Source organism: Strix aluco, chromosome 5, assembly GCF_031877795.1.
Source record: "Strix aluco isolate bStrAlu1 chromosome 5, bStrAlu1.hap1, whole genome shotgun sequence".
Taxonomy (NCBI): domain Eukaryota; kingdom Metazoa; phylum Chordata; class Aves; order Strigiformes; family Strigidae; genus Strix; species Strix aluco.
Genome location: NC_133935.1, coordinates 64083105 through 64110750, shown reverse-complemented (window position 1 = coordinate 64110750; position 27646 = coordinate 64083105). Strand labels below are relative to the sequence as shown.

Genomic DNA, 27646 nt, shown 5'->3' with positions numbered 1-27646 from the left:
TCTTGGAAAGCCAGATGACTAGTAGCCCTAGTGAGAGCAGAAGCAGCAATTAAGCCTTCTGTTCAACCCTCTACATGTCCCAGACTAGTAATTTTCACTCCATTTGCTCCTGTAAATCTGTTGCGAGGAAGGACAGACCCACAAAGGACTGATATAGCTGCCTTTGGGAGTGGAATTTATATCTCCGACTGAGGTGTTAATAAGTTATATATGACAATGGCATCCAGTAAATAAGGAGAAGTTCTGAAGAACAGAGAGAGCCAGTGTAGGGAGCAGGGCAGAAGGATGCTTGAGCTGACCTTTGGTTTGTGTGAGTGTGTGGATGTGTGTCATAACCAGCATATCTCTTAAATTACATGTTTAGCTAAACTCTGACTATGTGCTATGTAATCCTGACATCCACCAACTGAAATATTTTCTGCGTTTAGAGGGTTTCGATTCTTCCCCCCCCCCCCCCCCCCCCCGAGATGGAAGGGATGGCAGAACAGCAAAGGGAGTAAGTGCAATCCACTTTTAATAGAATAATTTAAAGAAGATTTAATTGGATGTGTTTTTCTCTAGACATGCAGAAGCATACTGCCAAGTGCATCACAGCATGACTGAGGGTGTTGTTTAGTCTGGTCAAGAAGTGCTCTGTCAAAACTCTGTGGGAACCATAATTAAAGCTACAACATTGCAACATTTCTCAACCAAGTGGATATGCTGCTCCATTTCCTAGTTTGGTTGTCCATCAAAACCTACTCTTTCTTTAAAACAGCCTGCTTAAAGTCCCTCAAATTTTGCCAAGCCTTGAAACATGCAGTACTGGCACACACAGCAGTCATATCTGGGAGCAAACACTTTGCAAAAATAGCTAAAAAGAATCTTTTAAGTGTTTGGAGAATTTTATAATAGGACCATGATCTTCAAAGTGTTACATTTCAGGCCAATAACATGACAGATGTGAAGTTAATGGTTTAACTTTCTTTGCCAAGCTAAATTAGAGATTTACTTCCTTTTATAGATAAACTAATGCCACAAAATGAGAGCAGCAATTGTATTTTTCATCTTAATTGGCAAGTCCATCATGAAAATTCTTCTTTTATCCTTCATTCATCTGAATTCCCATTTAGAGTGTACTGTTCTACATAATTATTATAGTGTCTTTATTATGATTTTAGTCTATATTCAGATAGTACAATGTTGTGCTAAAACATGAGCTTTAATGTGCTAGTTTTGAAGAAAAATTTGTTCCCATAAAACAACTATTGACAAATATCATAATGTTGTGAATGTATCTGAAACACCAAGCAGCTCTTTAGCTAGTAAAAAATAGTGAAGAAATGAGTCAAATTACAGATTATACACAGTTATTTTTAAAAACTATTCTAAATGTATCCCTTTTCCATACAGATCATATTCTTTATATAGGATATAGTTCTTGAGAACTGGTGGAAGTGGAAACTTCTTCATGGATGACAATTTCTGGAGTCTCCTTAACCCCAAGAGTTTACGTATTTTCAGGCGACACAGATGTTTCAATGGGCGAGGGTTATCTAAAAACAATAGTGAGAGAAAAAGGGTGGGAAAATCAATGCCATTAACAATGATCGTAAGCTAGTTCACAATCTCAAAACATGCTCTGATAAAATTAATATAAAAATCTATTTCCTTGGGATGTTACTATTTTGCCACTTCTGAATAAAATACCATTCTTTTCACATCAGAATTGTGATGATACACAATGATGTTACTAGCAAAACTTTTTCTGTCAGGTGTCTGTTTAACATTACTGTCTCACTTTGGAAATATGCACACTGTACTCTGTCTCCAAAGTACTCATCTGAACACCTAAACCAGGACTTTATTTAGCATAATCAATGGTAACTGATGAACAATCTCTCCTTTCCCTAGGTGCACATCTTAAAAATTGCATGTTGAGGCCAGACACAGCACCTTCCATTTCTGCTGTATCAATAAGGCACCAGGACCAGACTTTACCATGCTTGGGCCTGTTGAGTCTTCTAAACAAATACATCTTACCAGAATATACATCAGTCAAAATGCTCAGCTTAATTTAGCCTTCCTGAACATAACAAAAACTTTCACCATAGTTAAGATTAGCAAATTATTTGGATGTTCCTGTGACACTAACAAAAAGGAGTTCCTCAGCATGCCGATGTAAATAACTGAAGCAAACTTAAATACAGGGTACCAGTTTTAAACCTAAATATTTTGGTTTTTAAAAGCTGATGTTAAATCAAATTCTATTTAAAATTAAACAAAATTAAAAGTCAAATAAAATTAATTCATGCAAAGAGAACATTTAATACATTCCCCAACAGATTTCTTTAAGTTAAGATAGGTGAAACATGGTCATTTCACCTAAGGTGGGTGACTCTGGTGTCACCAATGGTAGAAGGTCCAGACTAATGTGAAGAACTTCAAAAGTAAAGTTATGCAATTATGCATATTACGCAATTATAGTACTAGTAATGGCAACTCTAGATGTCTATCATGTAAATTGGTGTTAGGAAATGATGGTACACAGATTGGTGATGGCACACTCTTTGTCACCACCTAGCACCTTGAACATAATGGGATCTCAAACATGCTCTTACAATAATCCTTGAATGATTAATAGACTTGAGAGATCAAGGAAGCAAAAAGAAGGATGGAAGTATGAGCAATATTCCTCAATAAAAAAAGTTGTGTCCCATAGCTGTGCAATGACTGGTGTTACATGGGTTAATGAGTTTGAGAATTACCTCAGTGGTCTTGCTTAACTAAAAGGGCTTCCCACACAACAGTGACATTCCTTATGACATTAATTCTCACCAGGTGCATGTTTGCCATATTCCAGTCCGATTAACTAACTTATGACCAGTGGCAATAGGTAAAGATCTGTCCCAACGTGAGGACTGGATGACAGGCACAACCTGGTTTTTAGGTAGTACACATTGGGACTGCTACAACACTTTGGATGAATGTGACCTCACATAAGCAATTAAAGTCACCTATAGTAAATCATAACATCAATAACTGTAAGTTAGATATTTACCCAATATCTGACGAATCTCTGTCCATTCTTTCTGTGTTTCTAAGACAAACTTAATTTTTGTGCATAGAGGAACGTAATCCATGTAATCTATAAAAACACGAACCACTTTTCCTGCTAAATGTTTCAACCAAGGAACAGCAATAAAGTCACAGAACTGAAAGGGAAAACACATCAAGTCGTAATTTCAAAATCTGTGCAGAGGAATGCCAAAATAACACATTTTAAAGCAATTACACAGGATAATTTCAACAAAGTATTAGCAATGACCTTTAACAGTCATAAATTGATGCCTAGGTAGGTTACTTTAAAAGCAATTTTCTTCCATGCTTTTGTGATACTTTAGTTTGTCTGGATAGGCCTGAAAGCCAGTAATAATTATAACAATGCTGTAAATTGTGGCACTGTTTTGTTCAACAACGATACCTATTTGGAAACACACCTACTCTGTTGGTTAGGACAGAAACAGAAATTCCAGAATCCTGCCTCATGATTTCTTAAAATGTCTTTCCTAAATCTCTAACATATGAACTTCAAACTAAAACCACTCTATGAACATAAATTTCTCTGTCTCAGAGTAGAAAATGAAAAATGGCTGGTTTGTTTTTAGAGTGTTTTAAAAAAGGATTTTGCTAGTATGCTAATCTTAAATTCTGCACAATCATCTGGAATGTTTAAAGCTGGCTAATGAAAAGAGCAAAATGAAGAGAAGGAAGGAAGGTTATGTATTTACTGGATTATCCTTTACTACAGAAGAAGTCCACCCAGGGAGAATCTCTTCCTCTGGAGTTGACCACACAAAAGAATTTCCAAAGATATCTTGATGCATACAGTCAAAACACATCTCCACATTATATCCATGATTGAGCAACAGCCTCAGCATCACCTCATCATTCAAAGCATACTGAATGGCGCTGGGGAAGTGCGTATCATTAACCAACATAAAGTAGCAATTGACGTTTGCTCCGTAAGACAGAAGCAGCCTTACAACTTCATGGTTGCCAGCTCTCACTGCCACAAGAAGACAATTTAAAGGATCCTTGTTTGGATTTGACCCTGCTTTGAGCAATATTTCAGTGCAAAGAATGTCATTGTTAGAAACAGCAAAATAAAGTGCGGTTTTTCTTTCATCATCATAACTATTTGAAATATGTTCAGCCAAGAGAGTATTGACATCAAAACCATTTTCAATGAGGAGCTCTAGACATTGCGAGTTCTGACCATCTGCTGCGGAGTGAACAGGGCTTAACCCACTTTTCTGGATTGAGGTTTGGGACGTGACCGGAATGAGATACTTCAGGGCCCTAAAAAAAAAGTAAATAAAACTAGTTAGGCATCGCTTCCCTGCGTGAAGAAAATGACCCTCATCCAGCTGTATACTAAATTACCAGCTAGACACTTTACACAGGAAGATCCAAACACAGAAATGCCAGTTTTGAGAACTGTCAAATAGGACCTTGCGTTTAAGTTGTTTCAGCAGTTTTAACTTAGTTCTAAGGAGTATGTTTTGCATTTTGCTTTGTTTACACTAAAAAACACTTAAAAGTTAAATCAACCTGATATAACAGGCACTCCTGAAATATAAATGATCTATACATTTGGAAGTTTATGACAATCTTCTTCAATGTGACCTTGTGCCACACTGCATCTCAAAGAAAATGTAAGTCCAAGCTCATACTCACAGGTAATGTCCTTCATAAGCCGCTTTGTGTATGGGAAGCAGTCCTGCCTTAGTAGGCACATTGCCACTTCCTCCATATTCCAAAAGAAGGGCTATGCAGTCTGGATTACCACCTCCAGCTGCTTCAAACAGTACTGAGGCACCATCATCTGCTAAGGCCTGGACATCTCCACCTTGAAGGAGGATACAGAGTTTATAATTATATCCAAAATTATTTGCTGATCATCATAAAAACAAGCCCAGAGTACTTTCCTCTTAGTTTTCAGACATATTTAAGTTAACTTTACTAAAATAAGACATACTTCTTGTGACAAATTTAAAACTCAAAGGCAGAACAAGACTTGTACAGATACATGTTCAAATGATCACCTGAGCAGGATCTGCTTTGACCATGTGTGTTATAATTGAGTATTTCAAAAATTCTGGCATATTTCAAAAATACTTCATTTCATTAATTAATACCAATATAATTCTGTACAAGGAATGAAGGAAGGAAGGGAGGAAGGGGAGGGAGGGGAGTAAAGAGAAATAGAGGGCTTACTGTATAGCAGTAAGTCCCTCCTTGACTGAAATGGATTGTTATCAACTCTGCCACTCCTCTCACATGCGTTATTGGAAACGTGTAAGCATCACTCCAGTCTAGCAGGAAAACTCATATATGGTTCCTCTCCTTCCAAGAAACCAAATCTTCTCCTTCATCACTACTCTTTCCTTCCTTTTCCATGATCACCCTAAAACACCTGAGCAACCAGGCAAGACGTATGTCAGTGCAGAAGTGTATTTCCCTTTTACCTGACTACATACCTTTATGAATAAGATGCTCCAGCACATCACAGTGACCATATTCAGCAGCAACACCTAATGGTGTTACTCCATATCCATCCTTAAGGTTCACATTTCCACCATTCTTCAGAAGAAGAGCAACAATGTCTTTGCGTCCCTGTTTTGCAGCTTCATGCATTGCTGACCAACGTTTTACGCACGGCTGGTGGATACTACAGTTGTGTTTAATCAGAGTGGATACCATTTCAAAAGAGCCCTTTCTTACAGCTTAAAGACATTTAAAAAATGAATAATAAAATTACATTTTCAGTTATGCTGTCATGAAAGTTAAAGAGATCTAATAAGTTTAGAAAAGCTTTTCCTTGTGTACTGATATGAGGAAATTAAAAAGATTTCCAGGCCTAGAACTCTGGGAATCCAATTTACTGGTAAATAAATGCTAACATCAGCTGCTTGGGAAATCAAGGTAAACCAACACAAGCTAGAAAATACGTCAGTTTGGATCATGGAGGGCAAAAGCAGCACCTCTTCGATTCTGAGAAAGCAGACGGAGGTGTATCACAAGGAAAAGCAACAATAAAAATAACATAATATTCGAATACGATCCTTACTTCTAAAGTTGGTGCAAACATTCTAGTGTTCCCAGAAAATTCCACTTGTGACTTTGTCACCTGGTAACTCTAACCCTAGCATGTATTGTTGTCAGCCAAATTACAGTTGACATTTGTCATATTTAAAGGCCATGTTCTGCCCTTTTGAAGTTCCAGGTTTGAAATTTTCATGGATAACTACACCTGCAAATTATTTACATATAAAATAGTGATCCTGAGTAAGAGTCTAATTTTACTTCTGAACTACCCTTTGGAATAGCAGATCTCTCTACTGACTGGTGGGGCAGCTGAAGGAGATCAGAGTCATAGGGTTAGTAAATTTAACTTTTGTTAATGTCCCATTATACAAGTAAGAAGGTTTTTACGAGGTAACACTCTTCATAATTATCCACAACAGCTTTGGAGTAAAGTATTACTAAATGTACCTGGAAGCAGAAGCCATCCCACTAGATAGATACCTCTTCAGCATTTAACTTTGTGCTGAAGAGCCCTTTAATCCAGAGCTTTAATATTAAAAGGAGTAACCAAATCATGAGCATCATCTATTAAGTGTTAAGCACCTGATCTCTATTTCACTGAGACTAAGATTGAAATGTATGATGAACTATATCTACTTCCACATTTTCAGTGCTAAGTGACACAAAAACATAAAAAGGATCACATAAACAATACAGAGCTGACAAACCTCATTTTCAGGAGTTTGTACAGATAAATATTTAGGATAATAAACTGTCATTACAAGGGAGAAAGACCCTTTTCATAAGCTCTAGTTAACTCTTTCCAGGATTCATTAAAAGCAAGGGCTGAAAATAGCTTAAAAGTTTCACAGACTTACAATTATTGAAAAGAGCTGAAACAACGCAAAGCAAGACATTGCAGAGGAACCCTCTAGAAATGCCTCAGGGTCTTAAAATGTTAATACGGTCATCACATCTGGAGAAAGTTAACAATTCAGAGAACTGAATATTTTAATACTGATAATTGTATTATATATTGTATTTTCTTATATTGTATTAATTTCACAGATTGATTCTCTTCAGAAGAATAAAGATGTTTTGACATTCAACAGAAATTAAAGCTAATATAGCTAAATTACTCTTGTACAGTAAAGCTTATTTAAGTCTACTAATACCATAAAATCTTTCAAAGGAATCACTTTTCTTTAGACTGGGGTATTACCTAGAAACGTAGTTGAACCTTATTTTCAGTGCAAGAGGGGAGGGAAATAAGATGGGAGATTTTGAAATTGAAAATACCTGTCTCCTCCTGAAGAAATCATCTAATAAAACTAAAAATCTCCAATAAACTCCAGACCTCCAGAAAAAGTACATTCAAGTTAAAGCAACAGCTTATTCCTGTATCGTACTTGTACCTTAAGATGGTCAAATAGGACCAGGTTGTTAAAGGTCTTATAGCACCTGAAGAGACAGGAAGGTACCTTGAACAAAAAAATGGGTCCCATTTTCTTAGGAGAAGCTCAACGATCACCTGAAGGAGAATCTTTAAGATAAGCTCAGTGATCACCTAAAGCTTAATGAGTGCTGATCTGAACGTTGGGTACATTTCACCAAGTGCTGGGCATTTAGTTTCATCTAAAAAGATGACCAGCATCTAAACCACACAAGCCCACCGGAGTACTCAGGTGAGTACTCAGTAGAGGGGAAGCGCTGCCATTCACTCTGCTTAAACCCAGGGAGAAGAGGCAAATACCGATAAGAAGTGGAGTTTCTCCTTTGTCATTTGTGGTATTGGGCCAAACACCCTTTTCCAGTAACGTTCTTACATTTTCCACAAAGCCAGTTTTTGCTGCCAAAGTTAATGGTGTTTCTCCATCACATGTTTTGTATTCCCACATTGTTTTATAAGATGCTAGAGGTAAAAAAGTGAGAAAAGATAAAACAAAATTAAAGCACAAAGCTGTTAACACAAACACATATACCAGAAATCCTTAAATACTAAGCCTTTATGAAAATTACTTGTAATTATGTTTAACTTAACCTAACTAGTACTTCCAAACACACTGAATGCTGAACATTAATTTTTGCTGTGTCTGTAGGTTTCTGAACAAAATGTTAAAAACGGTCCAAGTTCTCTGCTGGTGTGAATTGATGCAACTTTCCCAAAAGAAAATTTGCCTGAATATTTAAACAACATACCCAAGATGCTCCATGGAGGATCTGATCGTACTTTTTTTAGTAAACACTTCTAGCCTATTGTGGATGGCTGTTTATTGCTGTTTCTGTACTGCTCCCCTTATCTTGTGGGATATTTTTACCTTACTCACCATCTAAAATGATTTCAAGTATTTGCTGAATTGGCTGAGCTGCAGCCTCATGCAGTGGAAACCACCCTCTTTCATCAGCTTCATCCAAAGCATATTTGTGTTTCACAAGTTCTTGGAGCCCAAATACTTGACCTTAAAAATCCAACAGATAAATGAGATGCAGTTGGAAAAATAATATATGGTAAGCTCAGTCTTGTGAAGGGACTACTTTATTTTAGGGTTTTTACCTTGCTTTATGGATGTTACAATTTTCCTGTTTTCCTCACTAGGTGGTACAAAACTATCCAAAAAAGAGCAGAAAATAGAAAATACAAACAAAAAGTAGATGCATTATTTATTCAATATTTTCCATTTGGTTCTCATCTGAGCCAACTTTCCTTTGAATACATCAACTACAATCTTGATTAGCCTTGTGACCTTACGTTACGCCTGTTCTGTGGACCTTCAGAGTATCCAAAGTTCTTGAGTTAGGCACAATTCCTGATGCAGGCTGATGTGATAAAACTCCTAATTTGGCAAAGAAATCTGACATGGACTAAAAAGCTGTATTTGCCCCACACTACAGAAACAAGCCCTTCAGATTCAGAAACCTTAGACAGTGAATGAGAATGTGATGGCGTCAGAATGTCAATATTAACCAATGAAGGGGAGTTTGATGGCATCAGTAGTACCCTTTTCCCTGAAAAAGAGTTGTAATGTTTTTAACAATATCATTTAAACCTCCATGAGATGGAATTTAAAGGCTGGTGTCTGCTAGTTCCTTATTTTGATGATAAAAACATATTAAAAAATAGATCAGATTTAATTAAACAAAAAAGAAGCTAAGTAACATGAGTACCCAGTGGCTCTGCTGAGAGCTTTCAGTGAAAAGGGAGATTTCAGTCCTACAACAGCAGCCCCATGACGACCCAAACCTTCATGCGATCCCACAGGAAATAAGGAAAGGTTAACAGTCCTCAAGACTTACAGTTCTACATCCTTCCATTTCAGACAGAGCAATCTACAAAATGTATTTATGGCATTATTGCTGAACAACTTAAGACAAAACTTAGCTTTGCCTGACACGTACACTTTTCATAAGAAGGTAAATGGCCTGAAAGGCCAAGGGAAGTATTAGTTTAGCCACGTGAATCTCATTTCCCTAAGCTCTCATCACCCCACATAGCTCAGCTGAGCCCTACATTTCCTAATCCTGGGAACCACTCTTAACCATAACATTAATGTCATATATGAAACCCTGTGGGTTTTGCTGTTGTTCTGGTTTGGATTTTTCCTGCACATGTATGTATCCAAGTGCATAGAGAAAGACTGGGACAGTTACAGAGCAGACAGATTACTAAGAAATCCAAATTTATTGTCTTTAAAGTTTGAGATTTAGAAATGTTTGAGAAAAACAAAATCAACATTTCTATTTTGTTTACTCTTTTCAATCATTGCTTCAGACAGCGCTCCACTGAGAAAAAGGAGTAATAGTCAAACTAGGAACATAAGGCACTAAATATTGACGTCTCAAAACACTGTTAAAATATGGCATAATCTCTAACACATGGAATTGACAGTACCTGTCATTACAGCTGGAAGACACTGGTGGTTTGGCCCCATTTGATTCTTGAATGCTAAGCTGTATGGCATACTCAGTGAGCAGATCTTCAACCAAATCTTCTCTTTCATCCATCATTTTTTACAGTGAGCTATAATGATGAGCTATTTTGAAATACACACAAAAAATACTGCTAAAGATCATATCTTGTTTAAGGTATTTTTTATAATAAAATCAGGTGTTTCCATAAATTTATTTTAATATAATAATGTTTTGGTGAATTCCTGTTTAAAAGTGGTGATAGAAAACAACCCTGGAAACATTTAGTCTAGACACACCATTTGGGAAAAGCTCTTTATTGTTCACACACTACATTTGTCATCTACTGACAAATACTGGACAATTTGTAAACCATAAAAAGAACCTTTTCCCTTTAGAAAGCTGTGGCCATCAAGTCAGTGAATATATGATTTCCATACAAGCACGAATAATGAACAGTAAACAAAGTTACCACCTCATGAATGATTCCTATCAAACACAGGCATTCACAAAGAATTAATGAACACAAACATATACATTTTAAAATTTTAGACACAAAAAAGAAACACTCAAATTGTTTAAGAATTATTTACAGAGCATCTGCAATTCAGAATTAAACACACAACCAGTTTTAAGGGTGTTCACACATTGTACTTATTCAGGATTTACACAAACATCAAATTATTTCAGAGAAATTCTGAACTAACTTGGTCTTTTGTATGGGGAAAGAGCATTTTTTCCCACTTCCTTCACACAGGGTGGCACTGACAGCAGATGCAAGATGGATCCACCAACCAGTGCCATTAGGACACAGCATTTCGACGTCCCAAAGCCCACAGCATGTCATTACAGTTTAGATGGTGACACATCATCCAGTTCTGAATGCAGTTTATTATCTTTTAATACTTAAAGGGGGCTTATAAGAAACATGGGGACAGACCTTTTAGGAGGGCCTGCAGCAATAGGGTACAGGGGTAATGGTTTTAAATTAAACGACAGTAGATTTAGACTAGATATAAGGAAGAATTTTTTTACAATGATGGTGGTAAAACACTGTAACAGGTTGCCCACAAGCATGGTAGATGCCCCCTCCCTGGAAACATTCAAGGTCAGGCTGGATGGGGCTCTGAGCAAGCTGATCTAGTTTGAAGATGTCCCTGCTCATTGCAGGGGGGTTGGACTAGATGACCTTTAAAGGTCCCTTCCAACCCAAACCATTCTCTGATTCTATGAAACGTTTTCAGCTGTAACCTGTATTCACTTCTCCTCTCTTGAAGCTGAATGGGGATGTTTTCTCAAATGAAAATATAAGGGTTTTGAGGGAGACAATACCAAATGCAAAATCTACTTTATGTTACTGTAATAGTGTACAAGATTTTTGGACTTCACAGACAGGTAGTTGTACAACAAAACATTACAATGGTCTCGTGTCATTATCACTTTTAGTGGTCATTCATATATTAAAAAAAAAAAAAAAAAACCAAAACACAAACCAAAACCACAAGCACTTGCAAATCTTGTTTTATTTTTACATTGCTAAAGCATGGTCTATCAAAGCAGACTAAGGACTTCGAGTCTCTGCACTACTTCCGCAGTCACGAAGTTTAATGGACATTCACAGGAGTTTGGAACACAAACCCGGGTGATGGTCAAGCCATGCCAGTTATTATTTTCAAGGTGTGAGAGTAGATGGAAGGCTCAGTGGATCAGTAACAGAATATGTCAAACCTTTTAACTATAGTCACCAGCTTAAATTCAGTCTGCTCATATCACCAACTTTAACTGTGGCTTATGTTCACTATGCTTTTTGCTACTGATATCACATCAACTGAATGCCTTGCTAGTAAATTATAACTATAATTGGAAGCTCAGTAATGTTGCTCTTTACAACATCTTCCTGTAGGTTCTTGAAGTGTAAAATGTAGTATTTATATATCATATATATCATAAAAGATATATAAGGAACAAAAACTTAATATATGCCTAGCTGTACCTACCTAGGTTTTCACAAGTGGACTTTGCTTTGGGTTTTGCCAACGTTTTTCTGTTTGATTTGATCTTAGTGGCTTAACACATTTGTCCTTTAATCAGACTTAGGACACTAGATGCTGAACTATTTTTTTAAAAAGTTTCCAACTACTAGTCCTACAGTTTACACAGTAACGTACTGTATCTAACGTACTGTATCTACCACACGGAACACTTATCATCATCAAAGTGTTGCACAAATATTAATTATACTAAGCATCTATGGTATGTTTCTCACAGAACGATCATTGTGTGCTGTCCTAGACATTTTGCAGAGGAGGAACATTGTAGAAAATATGTGGAGGCCGTTTTCTGAAAATGATCTTCAAGGGAAAGTGCTAACCAGACTTCTTTTTAGACTGATTTCTGCATTGTCCCCATAAATAATAAGTCAATCAATGTACCACAGCCAAGGTTATAATCCCATCCACAAATACCTTACTACTTGGTGTATTATTATACAGCTTGCAAACCAAAATGAAATTAGTAAGGACGTAGAGTCAAGTTGACTCAGAAGCTAAAGGTCTCTTGGATTCGGATTCCCACATAACGTTTCCTCACCTCTTTCAGTAGGTGCTGGAACTGTGGCCCAGGTTTTTAACTGCAAGGATGGACAATCTGAAGGAAATTGGACAAAAATTTCCACTTCAGTCCCGTTTTCTTTGAAGGAAAAAATATACAACTTTGGTCTTGAACTGCCACCTCTCATTGTAAAAATCTTCCACAAATAATAATAAAAAATATTCACAGACACATTTTCTTTTGAGGCTTAGAAGAATAGACATTTATGTTGTTCATAAAAGACAATGCTTTTCTGAAGGTCTCTCTGTTCCTTCCTTTTGTGAAGGCTTCAGCGTAACAGTCCAAAAGATTTCACACACAAGTCAGACTGATGAACTGGTCAGCACAATGCAGACACACGTACCAAAACCTTACACATGCTACCTGACGTTAAATCTGCTGCACAACATATTAATGCTTAGAAGTCCTCACAGTTATCTTCTGGCATACTGAAGTTTAGGTGGAACTTCTCATACAAAAAAGATTCCTGAAATTACAGATAATGCTGACTGACTGACATCCTGTTGAACAGGATGGACAATATGAACTTCTCTGTAATTCTAAAAAACAATGATAACGATGTTCTGAAACTCTTATGATCCAAACAAGCTTATGACAGCCTAGCAAGTTTGTCGCAGAAAAAAAAAATTATTAAGAAATTGGGGGTTTTTTTTAAATATAGTTTGCTTTAGCAGAAAGGAAGATATCCCATGTCAAGCTCCCAAGGTGTACTACAAAGCAGCAACTTCAAAAAGCTATACAAAACAAAGCAGCTGACCATCTTTTTTTTTTTTTTTAAATGCTGCCACAAGTTTCTTCTAAATCATAATGTAAAATTCCCATCATCAGTAAGGCCATGAAACTGAGCCTCTTTTCCTCATCTCTTGCTGGCAACGCACTTTGCTGACAGGCAGGAGAATTATGAGTCAAGGTTCTTTTGAGCGTTTATCTTTACATTTTCATAAACACTTCTCTAATTCTGATGGCACCTGAAGGCTCCCATCATTTAACCCACAAATATGCACTGTTTTGAAGACTGACAAACCTTTTAGACAGCAGATAAAATCTCTCTTGGACTAGCAGTTATAGAGGTGTATCTAAATAAACATATCTACAACCTCTCCTACCATCAGCTAAAAGGAAAGTACATTTTAGAATAAATTAAACATTTCACTGGCAGCTGGGAGGTGCTCCAAATGAGACCAAACAGTTAATTTATGTAAGAAAATTTATTAAGGAAATTTGGGAATAAAGAAATTAAGGAATTTACTAAGAAAAAATGTAAAATTCTTAATCTATTTCCTCAACAACAGCTTAAAGGCAAACAGAAGCTATCTTCCCTTTCTTCACATCTTTTGTTTTGAAAACCCTCCATTTGAAGACTTCGTGCCAGTGCTGAAATTCTGAAGCATCTTTTTAATGAATCACGCTCACCCTACCAGATTCACATGGGTGGATCTTCGTGCCCTGCAAGCCCTACTGAAGTTGCTGTCCTTAGGAGAACTGAAACTGAACATTATTACATTACAGTCAATCATATTATATTTATCTTTGAGCCTGAACCAAAAAGACTCCTGAAGACTTATATAGGCCTTAGATTAGACCCTCACATTGCAAAGTCTCTGAAAAAAGGCTCTTCTGGTATATTACAGCATCTTTATGAAGATGTTCACTTATAGTTTAGTCCTGTGAGGTGATCAATACCCTCCAACATCACTGATTCCAAGAAGAGTTAAGAGCACAGAGCATCTTGCATGACAGTAATTTAGTAAGAAAATCCTTTTATTTTCAGAAAAAATGTATTGCCTTTCTACCTCACCTTTATCTCCAGATTACAGGAAGAAATCAGTTTCCAGGTCATCATAGAAACTTGCTTTCTTTTTTCTGGTCATACAACAACCATACCCATTTGGTCAGCAATCTCCTGCTTTGCTGTATTCCCCAGACTGACCATGCTCCAGGCAACACAGAGCTCTACCTGAATACACACTTAACCAGAAAGGTCTCAGACGAGCAGTGTTTCAGAATTGTTGGGTGTACTGTTTTCAAATTATCTTAACCTACAAAAATTAAGAATATACTATAGAATGAGAAAGCCAGTAAGGTAGCAAGTGGCTGTGATATGGTAGAGTAAGTGTAAGGCAAACAGCTCACCACAGCACAAGTGCTGGACACACTGCCAGGGGTCTATACGTGCTTTGAGAGCCTGATTTGCTCTATCACTGCTGGTAATACGCTGTGCTGAGGTGACAAGGTCTGACTGAAGCATGGATGTTCCACTAGGATCACAGAGGAATAGAACAGCACGGCTGGTACACTGACCAGCAGCAGAAGACATCCCTGCCACATTACCTGATGTTGCAATGGAAAGGCTGAAAAGCTCAGCAGCAAAATCTTCTTCCATTCACCTATGGAAGTTTTGCATTTACCAGACCCAGACACTAGATCACTAGAAACAATGGCAGATGCTTGGTCTAAGCCAGTTTTACTTTTTGTATTACCAAGAATATTTTCCTTAAACAACATTCTAAGTAGTCTGATATTTTTCTGGTATTTTTTCCATTTATGCCTGAAAAACTAGACATTACTTCTTGCTGTTTTCCTTAAAAAAGAAAAAAGTTTTGCTCTCTTAAATTAAGTTAGTGTTTCTTAATCAAAAAAAATCTGAACTACTTGCTAATCATGGAAGTTGCATCTTTCCTGTGAAAGAAGTGTATCAAGCATTCATTGCTTTTAAATGCATAAAGTTAAAGTTATGTCAGTGTTAATGTTATTCTAATTTCTTATCCTTAAAATAAACTAGACAATCCTAGCTTTGCTCTCTATAAATAGAAGGCCCTTAGGCATGCAAAGAGCTTATTCATAGCAATAAATTAATTAATAGCAGTCTAAATTTGGACTCAAGTCTATTAAATATTACAGTTTTAAACTATTTCTCTGTTAGTCTAATTGGCGAGCACATAATATATTCTCACCTTTTCAACCCATTATCTTGCCACTGTTACTCTGGGGCCTGCATTTTGAACCGCCAGGAATGGTGCCCCGCAAGCTGATGTGTCCTGTGATACTTCTAAAATTAAATACGCAGTTGCTAGATAAATTAAGGTCTGACCTTGTACAACTGTAACATAAGCAGACTCGACCCACAGGGAAGTATTACACATGACTTCTCTAAAATCTCATCAAATGTAACACAAGGTCTGAACGGTATAATAAGATTATCTGTGCCCTCATTGGTTCAACAACTCTCATTAAGAAAATAAATTATTTGCCAACTTAGTCTCAAGGGCTACATTAACAAAATCTGGTAACATATTCACCTAAATTAAAACAAATCTGTGAGAAGGTTTAGCGTTTAACTAGTTGTAGATCCCGCCATATCACATCACCAAACACTAATCTCTCCCTCTGAGGCTGCTATGATGCAAAGCTTCATAGATTCAATGACAGCCACTTATAGTACTTATTTGACTAGATTCAGTAACTTGAAATTGGACAAAGAAGCAGGAGGCACAGCACCACAGCGAGCAGTGATGCAAAAGCAGAATAACCCGAGTAACACTGAGAATAGCAGTACCCAGCAAGTTAAATCACAGGCACGGGATGTGGAAGAAGCTCGATACGTATCACTGATGCAATACCTCTGTCCTGTTTTAGTTTTAACCAATTAGTTCCTATCTTTACCAAAATGAACAGACAATAAGGGAATATAACTAAGTGAAACGACAAACTTCCAACTTATCTTTAATTGTTCTGATGAAATGAAATTGTACACTGTGAACTCTTCTGTGCCCCATGATTCACTTGCATTTATAGAACCGTAAAACTGTAAGCTTAAGTCAGGCACTACATGCATCTCATCTCTGGACACAAGATCAAGAAAACCATTTAATGACGATAAATACTCATTGCAACTTCTTTTGCCAGTGCAACCTAAGTAAACATGGAGAGCCTCCAAAAAAATCAGAACAGACGCAGACAGAAACAGTGCTGAGACCCTGCTCTACTGTTGACTAAGAGGTAAGAACAGAAATATATTCTTATATAATAAAAAAAAAAATACCTAGAATGTATAAATACATATACACAACACAAATGTTTTAATTGCTTACCTTGAGTTCTTTCATTTCCTTTACATAACCAGGACACTATCAGAACTCCTACATGTCCACATTATGAGCACAGTATTGTTTAGCTTTTCAGATATTTTTAATATTTTGCATTGCTATGTAAAGTGTCTGATTCTGCTCATGCATAGTTAAAAGGTATAAATCCATCAGTCAACTATGTTCCATGCACGTAAAGCCAGAATAAATGAGACTCTTCTCCAGATACCAAATCATATGGCAATTAGCAAGACTTCCCAGTGAGATAAATTCATTGGTGAGACCAAAAAGGGAAGAGAAGTCACAGCTATAGCAAGGCCTTCTTAGGGTGCCTACGCGCTACGTATTAACACACAGGATAATACTCCTAACAGAGTACCCAGTGCTAAACAGATATTATCTGTGAAATGCTGTGTGGGTGGTTTTGGGGGTTTTTTTTGGCTTGTTTTCAAAACCAGATAATTACTGAATGTACTCTGACAATACGTCTTAGGTCTTGGAGTTGTTATATTTTAAAAAAAAAATACGTATTGAAACAGAGTTTGGCAGTTTGAGGAACTTCCTACTGTGTCACTCTGGATTGATTTCATGAACCATCTCATCAACATGGCTTACTATTTTTTACTCTTTGTACTAGGGTGTGTCAAAGACACCTACATACTTGGGTTGTCTAAACAGACACAACTACTGTTTGAACGATGCTAACTGAGCTAATTTGGCTAAAGATTGACAGGCACAGAACACTTTGTGCTGTGGTCGGTTAGTGTAATCACGAGATAGATCATCTCGTTGGACCATCACAGAGAAGGTAAAAATGCAGGGATGATCCAATAAAAAAGGCAGAAATTTTTAAACAATGTAATTTTCACATGAAAGAGAGATTCTCAGTGCCTTGGAAAGAAACCCCAGGTCTCTCTGATGCAATCTTGAAGAACACGTGGAAGTGGTGAAGCACAAACTCTGAATTCTGATATAAACTGTATTAACAACTTTGCTTTAGTTGTGGAATGGCAGTAGTGCATGTCTTATTAAAAGACTGGCTTTCAGGGAGAACTCTACGATATTCTGAAACTCAGTTTGTTGCATTTGCTTACCAGTTATAGAAAAGAGGACCTCAGGTGCAGGCCAAAGGAATTATAAATTTGTCCAGAATAAATACTATATAAAGTTACACCACAATTATTATCAAATCTTACTCACTATGCAAAATTCACCCTTTAACTTAGCAGCTAGGCCATAAAGGTAAGACAACTGGATCTTCAGATGAACACCGTGTTCATCTCCACCAATAAAGTCAATTAAACTGTCTTTTTATTGCTGTTTTCTCCCACTCTATCTCAAGTCCCTTAATTAAGTTTTCTATTTTCCATCAGTATTTTACAACTTTTTTCACTTTAACTCATTCCATTAACTCAGAAATTACCTATTTACCATATTCTATTACACTGATCCTTAATTTTGATTCTGCAGTTAATTACCTATTTTTAACACAATTTCTTGGTCAAATCAATCTCACAGTTAAAATTCATAGAAGGTATATGCATGCTTCTGCTTATTAAACAAATTCCAGAATACTTATGACTAGTCTCAGAGGTAGAAAATTATCAACCTCGGGAAGACTTGACTGATAGCATACATGCAGTTACAACCTTTTAATATATGAATTTTGCTAAAAATATATAATCTCCTAATTGTTTATAAGTTTCTGCATTATTTCTAAATTAGACCCTATTCCCAGGCATAAAAATGTTTAGTTACACACTGTATCAGTTATCAATCAGAAAGTATTTATTTTTTTACATGTATGTTGCAGAAAACTATAATTCATGTACTAGAAACTTCTACAAACCCTGAACATGTCAGTGTTTCATGAAAGAATGACAGAAGCTGACACATATTCAAATCACATCTACTACATGAAAATCTCACCTTGTGTGGACATAAACAGCTTTATTTCCAAGTACGTATCACACAAGACTGCTCTGAGCAGCAGCCAAACATACTTCTGAAGCTTTAAGGCTTGACACAACTGACTCACGAAAGGGAGCTTTGAAATCAACTCTGAAGCTTGGACTACACTTGGACTCTGCAAAACATTTGGAAAATAAATCAGAAATTATGAACTTATAGTAGTTCTGAGAACTCATTACTGGCAGTTTTCACTTGGCAAAAATCAGCTGATTCCGAGTACTGTCACCAGCCACACAAAACACATCAAATGCGTATCACATCTTTACTAGAAACATGCTGAAAATCTAAATACAACATACAGCACTTACAACTCCTCTGTGATGCATTTCTAGTAAGCACATCTTTCAAGAGAGCATTCCTCATCTAGAAACTAACTTCTGCAAACTGACCATAAGCTACCTTTAGCACTTTCACGCAGTCAACCTATACTTAAAAAGGGATATTCAAATCTACGTAAGTGCAGCAAAGCATTAACTGTAGCATACTGCTATAGCATACTCAGCACATCTCAAAGCACTGGGCTTCAAAACTTGGTCTGCCTTTCAATCAGACGCCTCTCCTGAATAAACACTGCAGACGGGCCAGTCTGTGATGGTTTCAGAGGCGCGGATCTGCGAGCAGGTCTGGCACCCTCTCCCCACACCGGGACAGGCCACGCGGGCGAGGCCAAGCCGCGCCCTGCCCTGCCCTGCCGTGCCCGCAGTTCCATAGCAGGGGCCTAGCCGCCTGCCCCCAACAGCGACCGCCACACCACACCACACCACAAACAGACTTTCTTCAGAGGGTGAAACGCCGCCGGGCCGGGCCGGGCCGGGCCGGGCCGGGCCGGGCCGGGCCGAGCCGAGCCGAGCCGAGCCGGTACCCTCCCCCGCGCCCCCGCCTGAAGAGGAGGCGGCGGCGAGCACCGGGCCGGCTAGAACAGACGGCAGCCGCACCGCGCTCGCCGCCACGCACACGCGCGCAACCTCCGCACCACCTTCAGGCGGCGCATGCGCCGGGGGAATGCCCTCGCCTCGGCGCATGCGCTGGTAGGTGCACATGCTTCGGCGCATGCGCGTTTTCCCCATCCTCCCGCCCTGCTTCGCCCTGCTTCGCCTCGCTGTTCGCCGGGATCGGGAGCCGGGGTGGCTGCAGCGCATGCGCGGTCGGGTGTCCTTTGCCATGTCCTCTAACGGGCGACCGCACGCGCCCGGCACCGCGCATGCGCCCGGCGGCGGGTGGCGGAGCGGGGCGTTTGGCGCGGCGCAGCCATGGCGGGGGCGCTGAGGAAGGTGAGGCGCCGCAGGGGTCCTTGAGCCTGGCAGTCTGCCGCGGCTTCGTCCTGCGCTGCGGGCTCTCGCCTCGCCCCGCCCCGGCAGGTTTCTGGGGAGGGGGTAGGGGGCGCCTGAGGGGCGGGGTGAGAGTGGGGCGCCCCGCGGGGAAAGGGCCCGGTTCCCTTCCCGGGCCCACGGGGGACGGCGGGCCCGGCGCCAGCTGCTCGCGGGGCAGCAGCGACCCTTAGCGGAGGGGGCTGGCTCGTTGTGTGGGGAGGAAGGAGGTGGGTAAAGTGGAGTGCACCCCACCCGGGAGGCTTTGCAGCAGCCGCTTTGTAGTGTGAGTTGCTCCCTCTCATCGCGCTGTCTCTCCCCTTCGTGTGCGCTGGTCAAAACGCAGCAAATTTGTGGGGTCCCGTGCGTGTGGTGGGAGGCAGAGGCTTATGTCCCAGGACGGTCCCCGTCAAGTGTATGTTGAGCCAAACCAAAATAACCTGTATGGGATTCCATGCTTTGGTATGTTAGACATGTTTATGCTTTCTGTGCAGACCACTGGACTTGTAGGATTGGCTGTATCTGAAAACCCTCATGAGGTATGTCACGTGTTGTGTTCTGCATTTAATGGGAATTGTCACGGAGATCAAAGCTTTTTGTTACATATTTGTGTATGTAGGTACGCTGTGTACCTTAAAGCGGTGGCAACTTAATGAAAGTGTAAAAACGTTCCAGAGCGATAAAAGGAAGCAAATTACTTCTTAAAGGTTTAATTCATATCATTAGGAGTTACTTTGCACAGGTACTTTTTGTTGCATGTGCTGATTTCAGAAACCTCCTTTGTATAAGTACTTTTATGAACTGGTATTTAATTTCTCTTCTCTCCAGTGCAAAAGCAAAGAAATCTTCAAATTTGGTTCTTCATAACTGTAATTTCTACATCACAGGCATACAGATTTTTGCTGCCTTGCTATGTTGTGTTTCCAACAAGTACTGAAATAACTTAGACCTATACTAAGAGGATAGGCTAGCCTTACATGATAGAGGCTAACCATGTGGTGCAAAGCCACCTCAAGGCCCTGTAATGGCAAGCGCTGTGGAGATTGGAACACTTAAGTGCTTCTCAGGAACCACATTAAGTGATTCTTGTAGCAGTTTAGTACTTTTTTTTACCTCCACAGGCTCAGTAGTGAAACTATGTTTGCCACATCTTGCTTGCTTATTCAGGAGGCATGAGCTTTGAAAGGACTTCAATAATTCATTCATTTCTTCATGCTTTGAAATTTCCCACCATGCAATGATTCTATTTCAAAAATGGTTTTGCCACCAAAAGTTAAGAACACTATCAAAAAGAACCATAGAAAAAATCATTATTGTTCTGTACAAATGAATCCAGCATAGTCCACAGCCTTGTCAGACACCTTCTGGCTGAACTTACTACATTTTTTTTTTTTTTCAGTGACATAAAGCCATGAGTAAAGAAATCAACAGTGCTTTAGTTGAAGTATAGATTCTGTGCCAGTCCCCTTTTCATTTCCTGTTTTTTCTTCTTTGTATTTCTTTGACTGCAGTATCTGCTTCTATTTTTTATTGTTCCTGTATGATATCCATTCTTCTTCAGTTAGATACAGTTATGCAGCCAACATATGGCCCAAAAGCTGCAATTTCTTCAACCCAATGTGTCCTTTATCACTGCATTTAAATCCAGCAATAAAAGTTTCACTTTTTAGTTTAATTCAGATCTGTCTGTCACTCAGAGCTTTGTACCAGCATTAGAAGTGCCAAAAAAAAATAATCTCATTATGCTTTGGTAGCTTATGTGCTTCTTTGTATCTTTCCCAGGTAATTTTTCAGAAACTGATGGTTTAGACATGAATTCGCCTCATTTTTTAGAAGTATGGTTACTATTAGAAACACAGCTTTTATTGTTTCCATTTTGCATCAAATGTACTTCAGATTGCAACTTTTTTTTTTTTTTTCCTTGAGGAATCTGACAGTGGTAACTTCTCAGTCCTGATAAATCCCAGTCTTACCCAAGACAGTTCTGTGGTTCAGACTTAGTTATTTTGTTAATCCTACATATCTGGATTGAATACCATAACCCTCTATATTTTGTGTATAGATAGTTAGCTAGTAGGTTAAGTAGGACAAGAAGTTGAATAATTCTATTTGTGTATTCTAACAATGTCTTGTGGTCACTTCAGCGCCTGCGAATACTGTACACAAAAATCCTTGGTGTCCTGCAAAATATTCCTAAAGATGCAGCATATAGGAAATACACTGAGCAGATTGTAAATCAGCGATTTAATTTGGTGCAAACGGTAAGTACAGTGATGTTTCATAAATGTTACACATGAAAAGATTTTTAGGATGAGAAGAATGATTTTCAAAATGAGTGGGTATTTTTCTGGGGTATATGTAACTTTCAGGTATCAGTTCTGAAATAATTGGAAGTCTTGAGGTTTATTTTTGTTATTGAATGGAATATTTTGATGGTATATTAAAAAGAATAATTTCTTACTGATGTTTTCTGTGAAAATTAGAAGAAAGCTTTTTTTTTTTTTTTTTAAGATTCGTAGAACGGTGATAGTTTCCACACACTTGCACTAAAAGATGCATGTTCTCTTACCAATGTAGTATCATAGCACAGTCCTTGCCTTTGACATTTTAAAATGCTTTTTGGTACATTAAACTGTGCTGTACTGGTATTGTGTATGTAAGGTGATAACTGGAAGGTTGCATATCATTTTATAAAAAGCCATGATCAAAATTTTCTTACAAGATATATACTAAAGCCCTTAGCTGCTAATGCTTCTTTGAATGTCATTTAATAGTATGTTTGTCATATTTATCACTGAGAGTTTGATGTTTGTTTTCCAATAAGAAAAGTGTGTGAGATTTCTTTGATAATGTAAAATGACAGAAGCCAGCTAATTTGATGGTAGTTCTGAGGAAGACTAGAGTGTGATCTGGTTAAATTATTGTTTTCATGCTTTATCTGGGCTCTCTACTTCTCAGTGAAACAAAGCATTCATTTTATATGTATTTGAATACACAGGAGACTGATGTGCAAAAACTACAGGACAAACTGAATAGTGGTCACATAGAAGAAGTCATTGTGCAGGTAAAATCTGAAAATGAATCGTCATGTAGTGATTGGGATGACCGTACTAAAACTGAACACGTTTTCTGTATTATGTTTACATATATAGCATGCATACCTTCTTACAGAGTCTAAATCAGTGTAAAGGGCAGATGATTGAATAATATTGGGGGATAATCCAAATAGACTGGGAGTATGAAGTTGTCATTGGGAATGACCAGGTGAAGAAACCTGTCTTTGTATTTGAGGGTGATTCAATATGTTTTTTAAAAACAAAATCCAAACCCCCAAAACACACAGTTCCTTTTGCTGTTGATAGATTAAATTGGTGGTAGGCTGTGACTGTGATAGGTAGTGACATCACCGAGATAATGAACTGAAATAGAGGTCATTTAATACTTTGGCAATTGTATAGAATTTAAGAATTTGTGTATGGTGTTTATTAACAGGCTGAAAATGAGCTTTCCCTGGCAAGAAAAATGGTACAGTGGAAACCGTGGGAGCCTCTAGTTGAAGAACCTCCTTCTGACCAGTGGAGATGGCCAATATAATGTTCAAAATGGTGTAACCTCTTGAAAGTTAAAAAAAAAAGTTAATTATTAATCTATTGTTACTGACAGTTGTCTTTAAATTAAAGATAATAACTTGATAAAAACATGCTTCGTCCCAATGTCCACTTACATTTAGTAATCTAAAGACTGCTTCCAATTTCTTGAAAAAATGGTTTTAAGAAAATTCTCAGCTGTTGTACTACCCAACCTTTGGTTTATTTCCTTTTGTAATTTATTATTAACAGGGTATTTGCATCCTTCTTATTTTATTTAATCTGTATTTGTATGTTAACAAATACAGGTATTATAGGCCATTTGAAATCAAAATCAAAGCTGTAGAAAAGTATGATCCTGCTCTTCTCTCCCACCTTTGGTTGCGTATTTTTGCCAGCCACTGCCAGGGTCTTTATGACTATGCAGATACTGAGATCGGGGATCTGATGTAATGAAAACTAGGCTTACCAAAAATAACAGTTTTTTAGATTTCGGCTGAATCACTGTCTTGAACTGGCTGACTTCGCGGCCCACATAAACACTAATTCTGACTCAGGGGAAGCACTGGGAAGACCCAAGATTGGAGGGGTGAGGGGGAGAAGGAAGACCACCCCTTAAGGTGACAGCAGGAACAGGTTTCTTGGTTAGCTGGTAGGTTACCATGTTAGCATCATACACATGGTACAAACTTTAGTACTGGGGTCTTACAAAGACTTTGTATATAAACATGTATACTTTATAGATTTAATTGTATATTATTGACGACCTTGAATGTTACTTAGTAATATGAAAAAAATAGTGGATCTTTCTTGACACATCTAGGTTCTTTCAAACATTTAAATGGAAACAGTGCCTGACTCTTCTGAAAACTTCTGTTTACTTAGCTTACAAGCTTCTGTTTACTTAATTTACGAGCTTATAAGCCCTGATTAAAATAGCCAAACTAAGCTCTAAAGATACTTTGCGAGTTTGCCTTTACTCATGTTTTTTCAGTACCATTAATAAAGTTCTCGCAAGTTTAAAGGTAGGAATATAGCTGTATGACAAAAATCTGCAGTTTGTTAAACGTTTATGATAGAGCACCACTGCAGTACCTTACATATTTTGTCATAGCCGTTTTTCGTAGTCATTAGGCCTATAAGTTTACCTGTAACATCATTATTATTAATGATTACTTACATCTTTATATAATATCTCATACAATCGAGGTATTGGGGAGTAGGACAGTAGAAGAGAAAAACAGTATACCTAAGGTATACTCTAGCAACTATTTTCACTGCATTCTTTACTATAATTACAGAAATTTTTAGATTTTGAAAAAGTGGAAAGTAATTTGCCTCATTGTTTGGTGTTGAAGGCTTTTTCAGCCTTGGAAAAGGCAGAAGCTGGTCTCTTCTGAGAGAAAACCACTAGATGGCATTCCATAAGAGGACTTCGCTAAAGTTAACCACAACTTTCACATTATAAACATTAAAGGATTACAAACTTTAATGAGGGCGAATGATGTCAGATGAGAAATTGTTTTAGGTAATAACTATTGAGCTGATGTGAGAGAAAGAAAAATAAAAAATAAATAAAACTCCCTGAAGTCTAGTATGATACTGGCATGCAATACTTGGGGGGGTGGGGGAAGTTGCCAGAATAGTGACAACTATTGGAATTCTTTCTGTTGTTTTGTAACTGAGACATCAACTGAACTCTTTTTGCTCATTTTCTCCACTTCAAAATCATATTTGTCATGTGTGTGAGAAAAGCTTTCCTATAAGCTCATGGCAGGGGAGAGGAAGTTTCTTGGCCAATTGCTGCTGAAATTTGCTATCTGGTCTCTTAAAACTGAGTTTCACTGATCAAAACTGTGCCCGTATCTTCTCCCTTTCTCAAATGCACAGATATGTCCTCAGTACAGACCCTAATATGAGTTGTTTACTACCTTGAGGGAATTTTTTTTTTTTTAGCTCTATTTCCTCATTTATATTCCCAGTGTTTTTTCTGGTCTATATGTGTTTCTTTCATGTGACTCAAAATAGGATAATTTTCTAAATCTTTCTATCTGAAACACTGGATTAGCTTTTACAAATGCTTTAATTTAGGAATCAATTAACTTGAGTCTTAAAAAGGTTCTACTGAAGCCAACTCTAGGAATCATTAATAAGGATTTTTCATCCTTCTGAGCTTTTTATCAAATTCTCAAAATGTGTTACTTCATTATTTTATCATTGGTTAAATTTCATTTCATTATCTTAGCATAAATTAATCATCTGTGCTACATAAGATTGTTAAATTAATTAGTATTATGTTGTAGCATCGACTTTAAATAGCAGTTATTGAGAACAAACGGAGGAAAGAAAATGCATTGCAGTTCTGAGATGTCGCGGTGTATGACTTTTGTACAGTGTTGTGTAGTTCACGTCGTCCTTGTTCATGGCTAATTTAAAAATACATCTTTGCCAGGAAGGGAAGCAGTAATTTTTACCTTGCTATTAACTCTGTAACTGTGTATCTGATATTTAAATCCACACTGTAGCAAGAAAACAGTGCACATATTTTACAGGCAAGAGAGAATCTATATTAGAAGTACTATGTTGCAAATAATTTATTTTAAGATGAATGTGCTAGCAAGGCATAATTTGGAGACTACCTGTAATGATTTTACTTGATTTTTCACCATTACCAATGTTGGAAATACATGATGATGCCAAGGATGTCATCATTATCAGCTGTAATATGGCAAGGTAAATCACTGAAAGACTTAAGAGTTAATAAACTTTAGATCTTTAAAACACTTTGAGATCATCTGATTGAGGTCATTATGGGAGTGAAAATTGCCCTATTTGCAAGGATGGGACATAATAGAGGCAGAGCCTGTAAAACCAGAAAAACAACTTTCAGATTGCCAGGTAGCAGTAGTACTGAGGTTTTTGTTATTCCTAACGTGCTATCTGCTGCTTAATCTATTTGGAGTAGTTGTGTTCTGAAAGGACTCCATTTTAATCTCTGAAATAATTTCTGATTGTGTTCAAAGGGAGGATGAGTGAAAGCAGCTTTTTAAAAATTTACAGCATGTATGCTTTTCTTTAGAAAAAAATGTAAAATCTTGCAAACTGAAAATGTGTTTGCATCTTTAATCAAGTTGACTATATAATAGTGACAAAATGACATACTGTCTTTCTAGAGTTACTCCCGGTTCTGTTCCACCCTGAGTTCAAGTTTGATCCAGGTTTTAGAGAAAAGAGCATAGGAAAGAATGAGAATGAAATTTAGAGAAAAGGTAGTAATGGGAAATTTCTGTCCTTTTGATGGGAAGCAGGCTATGGTTCAAATGCCTGACAAAGTCTGTGAAACTTGGTAACAGTGATCATGGGATACTGTTACCAACTATGGATATGCTTTTATGGATATACCTGCTGAAAGAGAAATTTTTCAGGATTCTCCTAGAGTTGTGACACAGAACTGTGTATTTCAGCTCTAAAATGGTTGTGTGAATTGAGTGTAGTCTGTTTTCCTGTAGCGTGCTGAAACACTTGCAAGAGTTGTCTCAGAAACCACACATTAAGCACCAAGAAATTCAGTTTCATGTGGTTTTAATTCTGGTGTGTCTTTGCTTCCACTCAAAGCTTCCACTTTGCTTCCACACCAGAACCGCAGACTTTCCAGGGGAGAGCACCACTGTTCAGCTGAACACATCGTGCGGCGACGTGCTGACACGGAGCTGGGAAGCGATGGTGGGGATTGTCAGCATCCAAACACACCCGCTCTTCCTAATATCCAGGAACAGTTTTGCGTATTAGCACAATTTCTGCTACAATCTAGGGAAAATGGTGTTTTCTTACATTAAGGTCACTATAAACCCCTAAGAGTTGATCTTCACCTTGCCGTGGATCACAGCGTAGGCCAGGGCAAGTGTCGGGAGCGTGGGTGTGCTCACACTGGCAGGTGCCCGGCGCAGTTACCGACCCAACAGAGGTCGGGCAAGGCCGCCCCGGAGGCAGCAACCACAAGCTGCTGCTGGTGCTACGGTCTGAAGCCCTGCGGTGCCTCCGTTAACCGCGCAGGAGTGGAATGGAGCCAGGAGGGTCTGTCAGCCTCTGTCCGTCCCACCGCTTCCCTTCC

The 27646-nt window shown here is 38.2% G+C and overlaps 2 protein-coding genes across 17 annotated transcripts; one reads left to right on the top strand and one right to left on the bottom strand.

Annotated features, from left to right (window-relative positions):
• Window positions 1-496: 496 nt before the first annotated feature.
• On the bottom strand, window positions 497-19436 carry ASB15 (ankyrin repeat and SOCS box containing 15). Of its 16 annotated transcripts, XM_074827620.1 has the most exons (13): window positions 18600-19400; window positions 15540-15634; window positions 14917-15013; window positions 12565-12621; window positions 9959-10100; window positions 8624-8676; window positions 8397-8528; window positions 7823-7981; window positions 5523-5768; window positions 4720-4891; window positions 3771-4341; window positions 3041-3194; window positions 497-1535 (listed from the first exon to the last, which is right to left on the bottom strand). In XM_074827620.1, the coding sequence occupies exons 5-13, from the start codon at window positions 10072-10074 to the stop codon at window positions 1363-1365; spliced, it is 1776 nt and encodes a 591-aa protein (XP_074683721.1). In that variant the 5' UTR covers window positions 10075-10100; window positions 12565-12621; window positions 14917-15013; window positions 15540-15634; window positions 18600-19400; the 3' UTR covers window positions 497-1362. The 16 variants fall into 16 exon arrangements, with proteins under 16 accessions (XP_074683721.1, XP_074683727.1, XP_074683724.1 ...); XM_074827626.1 differs by adding an exon at window positions 19414-19436 and having other exon boundaries at window positions 12565-15634; window positions 18600-18756; XM_074827623.1 differs by having other exon boundaries at window positions 12565-15634; window positions 18600-18756; window positions 19127-19400.
• Window positions 19437-19726: 290 nt separating this feature from the next.
• NDUFA5 (NADH:ubiquinone oxidoreductase subunit A5) lies at window positions 19727-23648 on the top strand. Its single transcript, XM_074827615.1, has 5 exons — window positions 19727-19912; window positions 20443-20487; window positions 22093-22209; window positions 22947-23012; window positions 23441-23648. The coding sequence occupies exons 1-5, from the start codon at window positions 19892-19894 to the stop codon at window positions 23540-23542; spliced, it is 351 nt and encodes a 116-aa protein (XP_074683716.1). The 5' UTR covers window positions 19727-19891; the 3' UTR covers window positions 23543-23648.
• The last annotated feature ends 3998 nt before the right edge of the window (window positions 23649-27646 follow it).